The sequence below is a fragment of the Papio anubis genome, chromosome 8 (genome assembly GCF_008728515.1).
Source record: "Papio anubis isolate 15944 chromosome 8, Panubis1.0, whole genome shotgun sequence".
Lineage (NCBI taxonomy): Eukaryota > Metazoa > Chordata > Mammalia > Primates > Cercopithecidae > Papio > Papio anubis.
Window position 1 is genome coordinate 46,839,290 of NC_044983.1, and position 14,190 is coordinate 46,853,479.

General features: G+C 40.9%; 1 protein-coding gene across 5 annotated transcripts in view; it reads right to left on the bottom strand.

Moving 5' to 3' along the window:
- Nucleotides 1-957: 957 nt before the first annotated feature.
- Nucleotides 958-14,190, bottom strand: part of PXDNL (peroxidasin like) — a 508,249-nt gene continuing 495,016 nt past the window's right edge. For all 5 annotated transcript variants that reach the window (XM_031669551.1, XM_031669552.1, XM_031669553.1 and 2 more), the window contains 2 exons: nt 2,163-2,276; nt 958-1,404 (listed from right to left, as the gene is read on the bottom strand). In XM_031669551.1, coding sequence (XP_031525411.1) covers nt 1,273-1,404; nt 2,163-2,276 — 246 coding nt within the window. In that variant the 3' untranslated portion in view covers nt 958-1,272. The remainder of the gene's footprint in view (nt 1,405-2,162; nt 2,277-14,190) is intronic.

The window sequence follows — 14,190 nt, forward strand, 5'->3', positions numbered from 1 at the left end:
CCAGAAGTTTGAGATCAGCCTGGGGAACACAGTGAAACCCTATTTCTACAAAATTTAAAAAAAAAATTAGCTGGACATGGTGGCATGCACCTGTCGCGCCACCCACTCAAGAGGCTGAGATGAGACTGTTGCTTGAGCCCAGGAGGTGGAGGCTGCAGTGAGCTGTGATGGCACCACTGCACTGCACTCCAGCCTGGGTGACAGAGTGAGACCTTGTCTCAAAAAAAAAAGAAAAAAAAAAAAAAGCCTTGGCACAAAGTATTCTTTAAAAAGATTTATCAACCCCACATATGAGTACATATTTTTATATCAGATTTTACAGGCTCTGATCTAATATGAAGTGAAAATCACCTAAATTACTTAATACTCAATTCTGAGTATAAATACACTTGTCTATGGGGTTCTGTGTCAAATGCTGTAAGAGAGTGCCCAAATTAGAAGAACCCTACAGCAACACCTTTTGTAAAAGTCAGAAACACTTTCAAGTCTGCTTATAGTAAATTCAGATTGCTCCTGAATTTCAGGCTTGGCTCTATTTCAATTTTGACATCTCAGGAATGGTAACAATGACAAGTAAGAGGAAGGCAGACATTGAGCAATTCTGCTTTAGTCTCTTTCTTTCAGAGAGTTTGCATTTTTCAGCCACATGCAGAACTAACAAGTTCCCTAAAATAATGATATTCCTTCACTGACTTTTTCCTTATGTCCCAGGACTTAAGAGACTAATGAAGGTTAAGATAAATGCCTTCCCAGCAAAATCTGACAATTGTCTAGGTTGTAGATCTGAGAGAGGGGGGTCAGTGGGGAGAACAGCATCACAACATTGTCATGAATGTATCATAGACCCTTCCAGATGTTTTCATAAGTGTGAAACTCATTATTTCAAAATTCCTGCAGATTATGAAACCTGGAGACCTCTCTAAATTCAAAAATTAGAGATTTTCCACAATACTTGTATATTTTTTAAATATTCCATGGTATTCTTTTTATTTCCAGATGCGGTATATAAAACTGATAGCTTACAGTAAGAAATATTTCTTATGATAAAATATTTCCTATGCACTTTATTGCTTTTAGTTTTGAATTATTTCAAGATATGTTAGAAAATGAACAAAATAAAAGATCTTCAGTATATGTAAGATTAAATGAAGTAAGTTGCTTAAGTCAGTGGTTTCCATATCAATGATGTGACTACAAGTTAAAAGTGCCAAAGTCCTAAGTGTCTCTTCCTGAGAAATTTCCCATTCAGGGCTCAAGAGCACAACACTTTTATTAGCGTTTCTCTGGGGAATCAGTTGGCATTCCTCGGTCTCTGCAAACTGGACAGCAGGTTCCTTTTACGAATTCAGGACTGGGACAGGGAGCCGGCGGACAAATCTCCACCACACAGGTGACCTGGCCACTCTGAAAGGCAACATGCACATATCACCTCCATGTTTTTTATAGTCAAAGTACTTAAAAGACAAATAAATATTTCTTATAATACATAATCTAATAAGCTGACTGTCTCAATACAATAAAAATTGTTCATAGTATAAGCTCATTTTTGCATGGTTTCTATTCAATCTTTCTTTCCACACATTTGCAGCGCGAAGAGCAAGGCTGCCCTATAAAATGTTACCTACCGTATCGTACCATATGGTAGGATTAGCTGAGGAAGTTCATACATTTCTAGATGGCTGGAAAGAATCAGCTCTGTTCAAAAAGCAAACTAAATAACAAATATAGAGCATGTTTTTTTGCTTTGGTGGACACCATGACAACACTTTTTTATTTTTCCATAGAATTGGGTAGTTTACCAAGTGCCCACAGTGTTTATAGTGAGCCTGACTGGAGAATAATGAGATGAACTCAAGTCCCAGGCTGGCTCAGTTTACTTGTGACATAAACTTCCTTAGCCTCAGCTCCTCTGTCCATCGGTGAACATGGAAAAAGCTCGTTGTCTCTGGCAAGTGCTCATAAGATTGTGGCTATACATTTTTATCAATAAGCAAAAACCTCAAAATTTCACACCAGTACCTTGATCTTAAAAATATACCTAGAATCTATTGACATAAAGTTTTTTTTTTTCTCCTTTTGAATTTTTCAATTATGCTTCAAGTGGCTGGCTAGGAGAAGTGAAATGGGGGGAGCTGGAGGGAAAAACTTCTCGCAGCACAAACCTCACAGACGCAGTGAGTGCAGTCTTCTTTCATCCAGCGCTCCTCAGCCTTCCTTGGAACTCCTTTAACATCTGTACACCCTGCCTGCCTCAGGCGTGCCTCCAGCTTGTTTATCTGAAAGAGGAGGCAAAGGAAAGAAGAGTGGGAATTGAAGCAGATAGCAACAAAGCCAATCAATAACGTGGTTTGATGAAATGCTCTATTCTGTAAGCACACACCTAGAAGGCAAAAGAAACTTCAAAGCCTACATAATTTTTCTTAATATTTTCCCCCAGAACTTAATGAGCTTGATTCATCCAGTATCCAAACTAAGAAACAGTTCTGTAGGTGTTAAAAAATATTGAACATGGACCTAGAGTCTGAAAGAGTTAATTTCTAAAGGAAGGGGAATTAAAATCAAATGAATAAAATTACATATTTGGAAAATCTTCTCAATAAGCATAAATGTAAATTCAACTAATAAGTATTTTTATTATTTGTCACCCAAGTTGTTATAAAATAATATGTATTTAACAGATATTTATTAAGTTTCAAAGATGAAAGCAAGCAAACCAGGGTCTCTCTGGCTTTACAATTTGGTAGAAAGGCCAATAAATCACGGCTATAAGCCATTAGATAATGAAGGTCTTTAGGAATCCCAAGGAGAGCAGAAGGGAAGTTGATATGGTTTGGCTTTATGTCCCCACCCAATCTCATGTTGAATTGTAATTCCAAATGTTGGGGGAGGGACCTGGTGGGAGGTGATTGGATCTTGGGGGTGGATTTCCCTTATGCTCTTCTCATGATAGTGAGTTCTCATGAGATCTGATGGTTTAATAGTGTTTGGCAGTTCCTCCCCCATTTGCTCTCTCTCTCCTGCTGCCATGTGAAGAAGGTGCTTGCTTCCCCTTTCCCTTCCACCATGATTGTAAGCTTCCTGAGGCCTCCCAGTCATGCTTCCTGTGGAACTGTAAGTCAATTAAACCTACTGTCTTCATAAATTGCCCAGTGTCAGGTAGTTCTTTATAGCAGTGTCAGAATGAACTAATACAGAAGCCACACTCAGTTCTGCCTCAGGTAATGAGGGGAGACCTGATTTTATGGACTGAACTGTGTTCCCCCAAAATTCATAAGTTGAAGCCCTAATCCCCCATGTGACTATATTTGGGCATAGGGCCTCTAAGGATGTAATGAAGATTAAATGAGGTCATGGGAGTGGGGCTCCAACCCAATAGCACTGGTGTCCTTGTAAAAAGAGGAAGAGACTCCAGGTGTGCTCACACAGCGAAGGCCATGTGAGGACACAGGGAGAAGGTGGCCATCAGCAAGCCAAAGAATAAGGACCTGGAAGAAACCATCTCTGATGACACTTTGATCGTGGACTTTCAGCCTCCAGAACTGTGAAAAAATAAACTGTTTAAGTTACCCATTCTCTTGTATTCTGTTATTGTGCTGAGCAGACTAATATATGTTATATGGAGAAAAGCATTTGAGCTGTAAAAGATGACCATGTCTTTCAGGAGAACAAGCAGGGAAAAGGCATTTCAGGCAAATGGAAAAAATATATATATGTTAAAGCATGGGCACCACAAATAGATCAGTATTTCAGAAATGTACATTTTTCTCCCCTCCTTCATTGGGGACATCCACAGAGAACATGTTAGTGGGAACTGAGGTGGGATGAGTGGGCGAACATGTTAGTGGGAACTGAGGTGGGATGAGTGGGCAGCAAAGAAAATTAGGACCTTAAAAGTCACATAAATTAATTAAGCGCAGTCTCCAGGCAATGGGAAATAACATCACAATGATCACTCCAGTGGCAACATGAAGGATCATTGGTGAGAAACTAGCAACGAGACCAATATGGGCTCCACTGAGGAAGGAGGCAGTGAGACTAAAAGAGCCATGTAGCAGGTAGAGGACATTGGCTAGATGTGGGTTTAAGAAGAAGAGAAGAACCCCAAAAATCGCGATGAACTCAGGCTTCATTTAGAAAGCAAAAAGTCTTGATATGAAAGAATTTTGATTCTATAAATTCTTTTCACCACTTGTGCATTGAAGTAGGACAGGAGGGTTGGCTCTTGGAAGATAATTTAGCATGAGTGCCTACACTTGGGCAGTGGCATCCACCCATTCATTACTCAACAGATATATTCAGTACCTGATATGTACCAGTTAATACACTAATAAACTGGCAGGACTTGATCCTTGACTTTAGTTGAGTTGCGAGAATGGAGAGGATAAGACAAATATTACAATGCAGGCTTGAATGGCAAGGCTTCACAATAACCAGATGTGAACCAAATAATCCATTGCTCGAGTGGGGTCATGGGTTTGAAGTATGAAAATCACAAAAAATCTCTGAAGATATTAATGAATATGTCCTAGCAGACTAGGATACATACAAAACTTTTATTTCCAAAAACACTGGGAAAATGCATATCTATTCTAAACTTTAGGCACTTAGGACAGTAAAACTCTTTCAAACTTAAATAAAATGACAAATTAATAAATTATTTAAGGGAAATAGTTTTTCTTTTTTTGTTTTGTTTTGTTTTTTCAGAGAGTCTCACTCTGTCATCCAGGCTGGAGTGCCGTGGCATCATCATGGCTCACTGTATCCTCAACCTCCTGGGCTCAAGTGATCATCCCTCCTCAGCCTCCCAGGTAGCTGGAACCACTGGTGTATGCCACCACATCCAGCTAATTTTTTGTTGTTGCTGTTGTTTTGTAAAGACGGTGTCTTGCTATGTTACCCAGGCTGATCCTGAACTCTTGGACTCAAGCAATCCTTCTGTCTTGGCTTCCCAAAGTGCTGAGATTACAGGCTTAAACCACCACACCCTGCTCTAAGAAGGGAAATAAATAGGTTTTGTGTTGTTGTGTTGTTGTTGTTTTTGTTTTTGAGACGGAGTCTAGTTGTGTCTCCCAGACTGGAGTGCAGTGGTGAGATCTCGGCTCACCGCAAGCTCCGCCTCCTGGGTTCATGCCAATTCTCCTGCCTCAGCCTCCCAAATAGCTGGGACTACAGGTACCTGCCACCACGCCTGGCTAATTTTTTGTGGTTTTAGTAGAGACAGGATTTCACCATCTTAGCCAGAATGGTCTCGATCTCTTGACCTTGTGATCCGCCCACCTTAGCCTCCCAGAGTGCTGGGATTACAGGCATGAGCCACTGCGCCTGGTCAGGAAATAAATACTTTAAGAATCTTGTATGTACCAGAACAGAGTGCGGTGGCTCACACCTGTAATTCCAGCACTTTGGGAGGCCAATGAGGGTGGATCACTTGAGGTCAGAAGTTCAAGACGGTCAGCATGGTGAAACCCCGTCTCTACTAAATGTACAAAAAATTAGCTAGGCATAGTTGGGGGCACCTGTAATCTCAGCTACTTGGGAGACTGAGGCAGGATAATCACTTGAACCCAGGGGGCAGAAGTTGCAGTGAGCCGAGATCGTGAAATTGCACTCTGGCCTGGGCGGCAAGAGCCAAAACTTCATCTCAAAAAATAAAAATAAAAATAAAAAATTTAAAAATGATCTTGTATGGACCATAAGTATAAGAAATACAGTGTATGGAAGTTTTGTTCCAGGCTTTACTACAAAGCCTTGATAATAAAAGGATGTAACTGTCCTTTTCCTATCACCCCATGTATTCATTGTTAGTATACAGAAATGCCATTAATTTTTTATATGTTTATCTTGGGTTTATGTTGTATCATCTAACCTTGTTCAACTCATTTATTCATTTTAGGAGTATTTTTGTAGATTCCTTGAGATTTTCTATGTGGGTAGCTGTATCACCTGAAAATAGTTTAATTTCTTCCTTTTCAATCTATAGGCCTTTTCCTTTTCTTGACTTATTGCACTGGCAAGGACTTTCAGCATTAGGCTGGATAAGAGTGGTGAGAATGGATATCCTTGCCTTGTTTGCAATGCCTTGCAATTTTATGGGGAAAGCATTCAAACATTCACCATTCAGCATGTAAATGGCAGGGTGATGTTTCCCTTTTGCTGCTTTCAAAATGTTTTCCTTTTTGATTTTAAAAGTGTGACTATGATGTGTCTTGGTATGCATTTCTTTGGAATTGTCCTGACTGTCTCTCTTCTTTCTATCCAAGACTTGAATAACACAAATGTTGGATGTTTTATTAAAATCCCACAGGCTTCTTAGGCTCTGTTCATCTTGTTTTTGTCTATGCTGTCTCTGTTGTTGAGAATGTATAATTGCTAGTCTTCTATCTTCCAGTTCACTGATTCTTTCCCCTCTGATCTATATTCTGTTTTGAGTCCATCTATTAATCTTTTTTATTTCTGTTATTATAGTTTTCAGTTCTAAAATCTCCATCTGGTTTCTCTTTTGGCCTTGTATTATTTTGATGAGATTTTTCATCCATTTTTCATTTGTTTACAGTGTGTTTGAAATTGCTCATTGAAGCATTTTTTATGACTGCTTTATTTATTTATTTGTTTGTTTGTTTATTTTGAGACAGAGTCTCACTCTGTCGCCCATGCTGGAGTGCAATGGCGTGATCTCGGCTCACTGCAGCCTCCTGCCTCAGCCTCCTGAGTACCTGGGATTACAGGCATGCGCCACCACACCCGGCTAATTTTTGTATTTTTAGTAGAGACAGGGTTTCAGCATGTTGGTCAGGCTGGTCTCAAACTCCTGACCATGTGATCCACCCACCTCAGCCTCCCAAAGTGCTGGGATTACAGGTGTGAGCCACTGCGCCCAGCCTATGACTGCTTTAAAATCTTTTTCAGATAACTGCAACACCTCTATCACTTCAGTGTTGATTGCCTTTTTTCATTCCATTTGGGATCTTCCTAGTTCTTGGTATGGTGAATAATTTCCTGTTGAAACCTGGAGGCTTTGGATCTTACTGAAGCCTTCTATTTCAGGTATTTTCCTCTGAAACTGCTGTGGCGTGGGAAGAGGGGTCCCACATCATTACTGCCATCATTACTGCCAGAAGTCCAGGTTCCCTCCCTGGCCTCCGTTGACACACAAAGGGGTTCTTTTCATTACTTTTGGGAGGAATTGGGGTTCTGGCTCCCTGTCAGGCCACCTCATAACCCTCCTGGATGGGAGGTGTAGTATTCTGTGAATCCTCCCCACACGGCCTCCATGCATCTCAGGATGGAGAAGGGCAGGGCAGCCTTATCACCCCCTGAAAAATGGAGAGCACTGGAGCCTCCCCTAGGCCTTCTCTGCAACCACCCCAGTGAAGAGGGAGGGGAGCTTCAATCCCGCTGAGTGAGGACGCAAGCCCAGGCTCCCCTTGTGACCTCAAGTTTTTGAGTGCAACCATCTGGCAGGACGATTTCCTAGTTTCCTACTTGGCTTTCTCGGACAGCAGTCTCAAGGGGTCCTTAGGTGCCTCAGTATAGCCTGGGGAGAGTGAAAGCCACCTCCTCACTTGGGCTTTGCTGGTCTTGCTGGAGGTGGGGGCCACAGTTTCTTCTGTGCTGTTTGGCTGGGGAAGAATGGTTATTGTCTAAAAGTTACCTGTATTGCTAGGCCTCCACTGTTTTGGCCTGTTGTCTAGAGGGACTCAGGTTTTGCTGGGCCTTTTTCTGTGTCTGTTGATATGCTCAGGTTGCTGGCTTCTTCAGCTTCAAGCCTGAGCTACATGAGGAAAAAGTGCCCAGGAAAGAGCATCACATTGCTCCTGGAGTCCAAGGTCCCTGATCAGTCTGCTTTCTTGCTCTTCACCATTCTGAGTCATCTAATGTTTGTTTTAAACGTGATATCCAGGGGTTGTAGCTGTCTATACTATAATCAAGAGGCGTCTGGGTGCAGTGGCTCATGCCTGTAGTCCCAGCACTTTGGGAGGCTGAAGCAGGTGGGTCACTTGAGGTAAGGATTTCAAGACCAGCCTGGCCAACATGGTGAAACCCCGTCTCTGCTAAAAATACAAAAGTTAGCCAAGCGTGGTGGTGAGCGCCTGTAATCCAAGCTACTCGGCAGACTGAAGCACGAGAATTGCTTGAACCTGGGAAGCAGAGGTTGCAGTGGGCTGAGATCGCACCACTGCACTCTAGCCTCGGCAAGAGTGAGACTCAGTCTCAGAAAAAAAGTAAAAATAAAAGAAAAATAAGCAGGAGACAAAAATATATCTACTCCGCCTTCCCAGAAACAGAATTCTCATTAGACACTATTTCATATAACATTTTTACTTAATTTATTCAAACTATTGCAGTTGTAGATTTCCTAAGGATATGTAATCAAAAGTGTAGCCTCCTCAGCCTCACTGCATTCCCCAAAAGGCAGCTGCTGTGTCAAAGTATATAATACTGACAATGATTGCATCATTGTTGCCCTGCATTCCAGAAGCATCCTTATCTGCATGATTCCTGCTTGGGGTTGAGCTGCATCACTCCCCAAATTCAAATCTTGAGGATCTAACCCTCTGTACTTCAGAATGTGACGTTTTTTGGAAATAGGAGTATTGCAGATGTAATTAGTTATAATAAAGTCATGTTAGAGTAGAGTGAGCCCCTACTTCAATGTGACTGATGCTCTCATAAACAAAGGAAATCTGAACACAGATTGGCACACAGGGATAATCCCATGTGAACATAAAGACAGAGATCTACAAGCCAAAAAACATCATATTCTGAGGTACTGTCTAGTGAGACTTCTATTGCCTATCTCCTTCTGCAACAGGAAGGTGTACTCCAGATAAAGATGCTCCTTCCTCTGGGTTGGAGGACTGACAAACTGTGGAGGATAGACACAGCTGAATCCCAAAGAGCATGCAACATGAGTGAGAAACAATCCTCTTTGTTGCCGTAAACTGAGATTTGGGTTGTTACTGGAGTGTAACTTAGCAAAACCTGTCTAATTCATGGCTTAATCTAGACCATGCTGCTGTATAAAATGCAAGTGAAAGAAAAAAACTCTCACCATAACAACAAGAATTACCAAGTTATTTTCTTCAGTAATGGCCCTGATACAATGATGTAAGTGTCTTTTCACTGGGAGCTGTACAGAAACAGTTATGGGAAATTTAGAAGGGGTTTCTTATTAACCAGTTCATGTTTCTGAAAACCTTTTGTATGCAAAATTAAAAGGGATAATGGAAAATACTGCAGAATTGTAACTACATAAGCTTGAACTATAAAGTCAAGGGCACTCCAAGATTCAATGTTGTAAAGTTCAATACTTTTGCTCGGTGTACTTAAGATGCATCTCCAGATGTTTTATGCAAGAGCATAGCCCATAAACCTGAAGAGCCAAGCTCCTACAAGATACCAGGACTTTTAAATGGGCAAAGAAACCTCTCTGTGTTGAGAAATATGAGTAAAACATAAAGCAACTCCAGTGTTAGTTCCAGCATGTAGTAAGCTTGTAAATCATCACTCCCATCTTCACGACAAGAAAAATTGGACACACTGAAAATCAATAAATTTCTTAAAGAGCTAAGGTTGCAGGGCAAACCACTAAGGTGAAATCTGAAGAGACAGGAGGATAACAAGAGAGGCAGCAATCAAGATCTACTTACCTGGAACAGACTGACTGAGCATTGAGCCATACTGGTGGGAACACCCTGATGGTTAGTTTTATAAGTCAGCTTGGAGAGTGCTTTTGGATGAGATTAACATTTAAACTTGTGAATTCTGGGTAGACCTCATCATCGAATCTGCAAACATGTCGTATACCAATGCCTGAGCCCTATCTATCACTCTCATTGCCACTTCCCTAACAAGCGCCTACAGTACTCGAACTATTCTCCTCATCCTAACAGGACAACCTCTCTTCCCAACCTTAGTCAACATTAACGAAAACACCCCCACCCTATTAAACCCAATCAAAAGCCTCACAATCAACAGCCTACTCGCAGGATTCCTCATTACTAACAGCATCTCTCCCACCTTACCTCCCCAACTAACAATATCATCTCACTTAAAACTCTCGGCCCTGTACGTAACCGCTCTAGGCCTCCTAGTAGCCTTGGACCTTACTCTTATAGCCAATAAGCTTAAAATGGATATCCCATCATACATATTTAAATTCTCTAACATACTAGGATATTTTCCCATTACAATTCATCGCACAGCTCCCTACCAAAACCTACTTATAAGTCAAAACCTAGCTTCCCTTTTACTAGACTCAATCTGACTAGAAAAATCTATACCTAAAACAATCTCACATACCCACATTATCACATCCATCCTCACAACCACTCAAAAGGGTATAATCAAATTTCATTTTCTCTCTTTCCTTATCCCTCTCACCCTAGTCTTATTTCTAATAACGTAACCTATTACCCTGAGCAATCTCAATCACACTATATACACCAACAAACAATGTTCAACCAATAACTACCACAAATCAATGCCCATAGTCATACAAAGCAGCCGCACCAATAGAATCCTCCCGAATTAACCCCGGCCCTTCTCCCTCAAAAATCACTCAACTCCCTATATTGTTAAAATTAACCACCACCACTAACCCATCAAAATCTAAAACCCATAAAACCAACCCTACCTCCATCGCTAATCCTACTAAAAGACTCCCCAGAACCTCAAATCCTGAGCCCCATGCCTCAGGATACTCTTCAATAGCCATTGCCGTAATATAACCAACAACAACCATTATGCCTCCCAAATAAATTAAAAATATCATTAAATCCATATAAGCTCCCCCATAATTTAAAATAATAACACAACCAACCACACCACTAACAATCAATGCTAAACCCCTATAAATAGGAGAAGGCTTGGAAGAAAACCCCACAAATCCCATAACCAACAGTACACTTAATAAGAATAAAATATATGTCATTGTTTCCACACGGGCTCTAACCATGACTAATGATATGAAAAACCATCGTTATATTTCAACTACAAAAACACCAATGACCCCAACACGCAAACCCAACCCACACATAAAAATAATCAACCACTCCCTCATTGACTTACCCACCCCATCTAATATCTCCATATGATGAAACTTTGGCTCACTCCTTGCAACCTGTCTAACCCTACAAATCATCACAGGCTTATTCCTAGCAATACACTACTCACCAGATATTTTCTCCTCAGTCGCACACATCACTCGAGATGTAAACTATGGCTGAACCCTTCGCTATCTCCACGCTAACGGTGCCTCTATGTTCTTTATCTGCCTCTTTCTACATATTGGCCGAGGCCTATATTACAGCTCATTCCTCCTTCTAGAAACCTGAAATATCGGCATTATACTTCTACTTATAACTATAGCAACAGCCTTCATAGGCCACGTACTCCCATGAGGCCAAATATCATTCTGGAGTGCCACAGTAATCACAAATCTTCTATCAGCCATCCCATATATCAGAACTAACCTTGTCCAATGAGTCTGAGGCGGATATTCAGTCGACAATCCCACCCTCACACGGTTCTTCACCCTTCACTTCATCCTACCCTTTATTATTACAGCCCTTACAATTCTACATCTACTATTTCTACACGAAATAGGATCAAACAACCCCTCCAGAATTTCCTCTCACTCCAACAAAATTACCTTTCACCCCTATTATACAATCAAAGATATCCTAGGCTTAATCCTTCTCCTTCTCGCCCTAATAATACTAGTATTATTTTCACCCGACCTTTTAAGTGACCCAGACAACTATACTCCAGCTAACCCCCTAAACACCCCCTGGCACGTTAAACCAGAATGATACTTCCTATTCGCATACGCAATTCTATGATGTATCCCTAATAAATTAGGAGGAGTGCTAGCACTCCTCCTATCAATCCTCATTTTAGCACTTATCCCCATACTCCATAAATCCAAACAACAAAGTAAAATATTCTGCCCACTTAGCCAATTCCTATACTGACTCCTAATTATAATTCTACTAACTCTCACTTGAATCGGAGGCCAACCAGTAAACCAACCCTTCATCATTATTGGGCAAGTAGCATCCATAATATACTTTATCACAATCCTAACCTTAATACCACTTGCCTCCTTAACCGAAAACAATCTACTCAAATGAACCTGCCCTGGTAGTATAAGTTAATACACTGGTCTTGTAAACCGGAAATGGAAACTTCTCCCCAGGACAACTCAGAAAGAAAGCACTCAACTTCACCACCAACACCCAAAACTGGCATCCTAATTTAAACTACTTTCTGTATTCTATGGGGTGCAAGCTTTAAATGCAACTTAAGTACTAATTTATTTTATCAGACCCCCATGTAAATCGTGCATTACTGCTAGCCAACATGAATATTATATAGTACTATAAATGCTTGACTGTACATAGCACATGCTCTTACATATTTGCTAACTACCCTTGAAAACATGCTTACAAGCAAGAACTCTAATGATTTAACCAACCGTAGAACATAACACTAACATTAAAAGATCAAGCATCTTCCCAAGAATATCAACTAACACGACTGTTCATTTACCATATATAGCACATTAAATCGTTCATTGGGCATAGCACATTTTAGTCAAATAAATCCTCGTCACCACAGATACCCCTCTCAGTTAGGGGTCCCTTCTTTACCATCCTCCGTGAAATCAATATCCCGCACAAGAGTGCTACTCTCCTTGCCCCAGGCCCATAACACGTGGGGGTAGCTATAGTGAACTGTATCCGGCATCTGGTTCTTACTTCAGGGCCATAGAAATCAAGATCGCCCACACGTTCCTCTTAAATAAGATATCTTGATGGATCACGGGTCTATCACCCTATTAACCAGTCACGGGAGCTCTCCATGCATTTTGTATTTTTTATCTCGGGTGTGCACGCGACCCCATCGCAGAAAGCTGGCCCCCCTACACCGTATGTCGCAGGATCTGTCTTTGATTCCTAGTACATACCATTGTTGATCGCACCTACGTTCAATATCCCAGCCCCACATAAATACCATAAGGTGTTATTTAATTCATGCTTGTAGGATATAACAATAGTCAACTATATGACACGTCCTTCTTTACACTATAAAATCACAAAAATTTTTTACTAAACCCCCCTCCCCCACCTCTGACTTTTTCCCTAAAAATATACTTTTGCCAAACCCCCAAAACAAAAGCCTTAATCCACTTAGCCAGAGCCTATGTTTTCATCTTTTAGCTGTGCATAACTTTAACTGCTACCCCTCAACTAACACAACCTTTATCTCATCCCACTACTCTCAACCTTAATCTCTTCTTTATTCTATCCCACCTATATACTTATCCACTACCAGACCCACACCCTTATTATCACAACCCCAAAGATAGCACTTCACAACCACATACTCCTCCAAAAATCTAACAAAACCCCGTTTATGTAGCTTAATTTACCTAAAGCAAGACACTGAAAATGCCTAGACGGGTTTATATACTCCATAAACAGACAGGTTTGGTCCTAACCTTTCTATTAACTCTTAGCAAGATTATACATGCAGGCATCCCCGTCCCAGTGAAAACACCCTCTAAATCACCACAGTCAAAAGGAGTAAGTATCAATCACGCACAACGCAGCTCAAAACACTTTGCTCAGCCACATCCCCACGGGAGACAGCAGTGACAAACCTTTAGCAATAAACAAAAGTTTAACTAAGCTATGCTACATTCAGGGTTGGTTAATTTTGTGCCAGCCACCGCGGCCATACCCAAGCTAATAGAGACTGGCGTAAAGAGTGTTTTAAATCTATTCTAATAAAGCTAAACTCCATCTAAATTGTAAAAAACCCTAGCTGATGTAAAATAAACTACGAAAGTGGCTTTAAAATTTCTGAACACACAATAGCTAAGGCTCAAACTCGGATTAGATACCCCACTATGCTTAGCCTTAAACCTCAATAGTTAAAACAACAAAACTACTCGCCAGAATACTACAAGCAACAGCTTAAAACTCAAAGGACTTAGCAGTGCTTCACATCCCTCTAGAGGAGCCTGTTCTATAATTGATAAACCCCAATTCACCTCACCATCTCTTGCTCAACCTATATACGACCATCCTCAGCAAACCCTAATAAAGGCCACAAAGTAAGCATAAATGTCCCTGCAAAAACGTTAGGTCAAGGTGTAGCTTATGAGATGGTAAGAAATGGGCT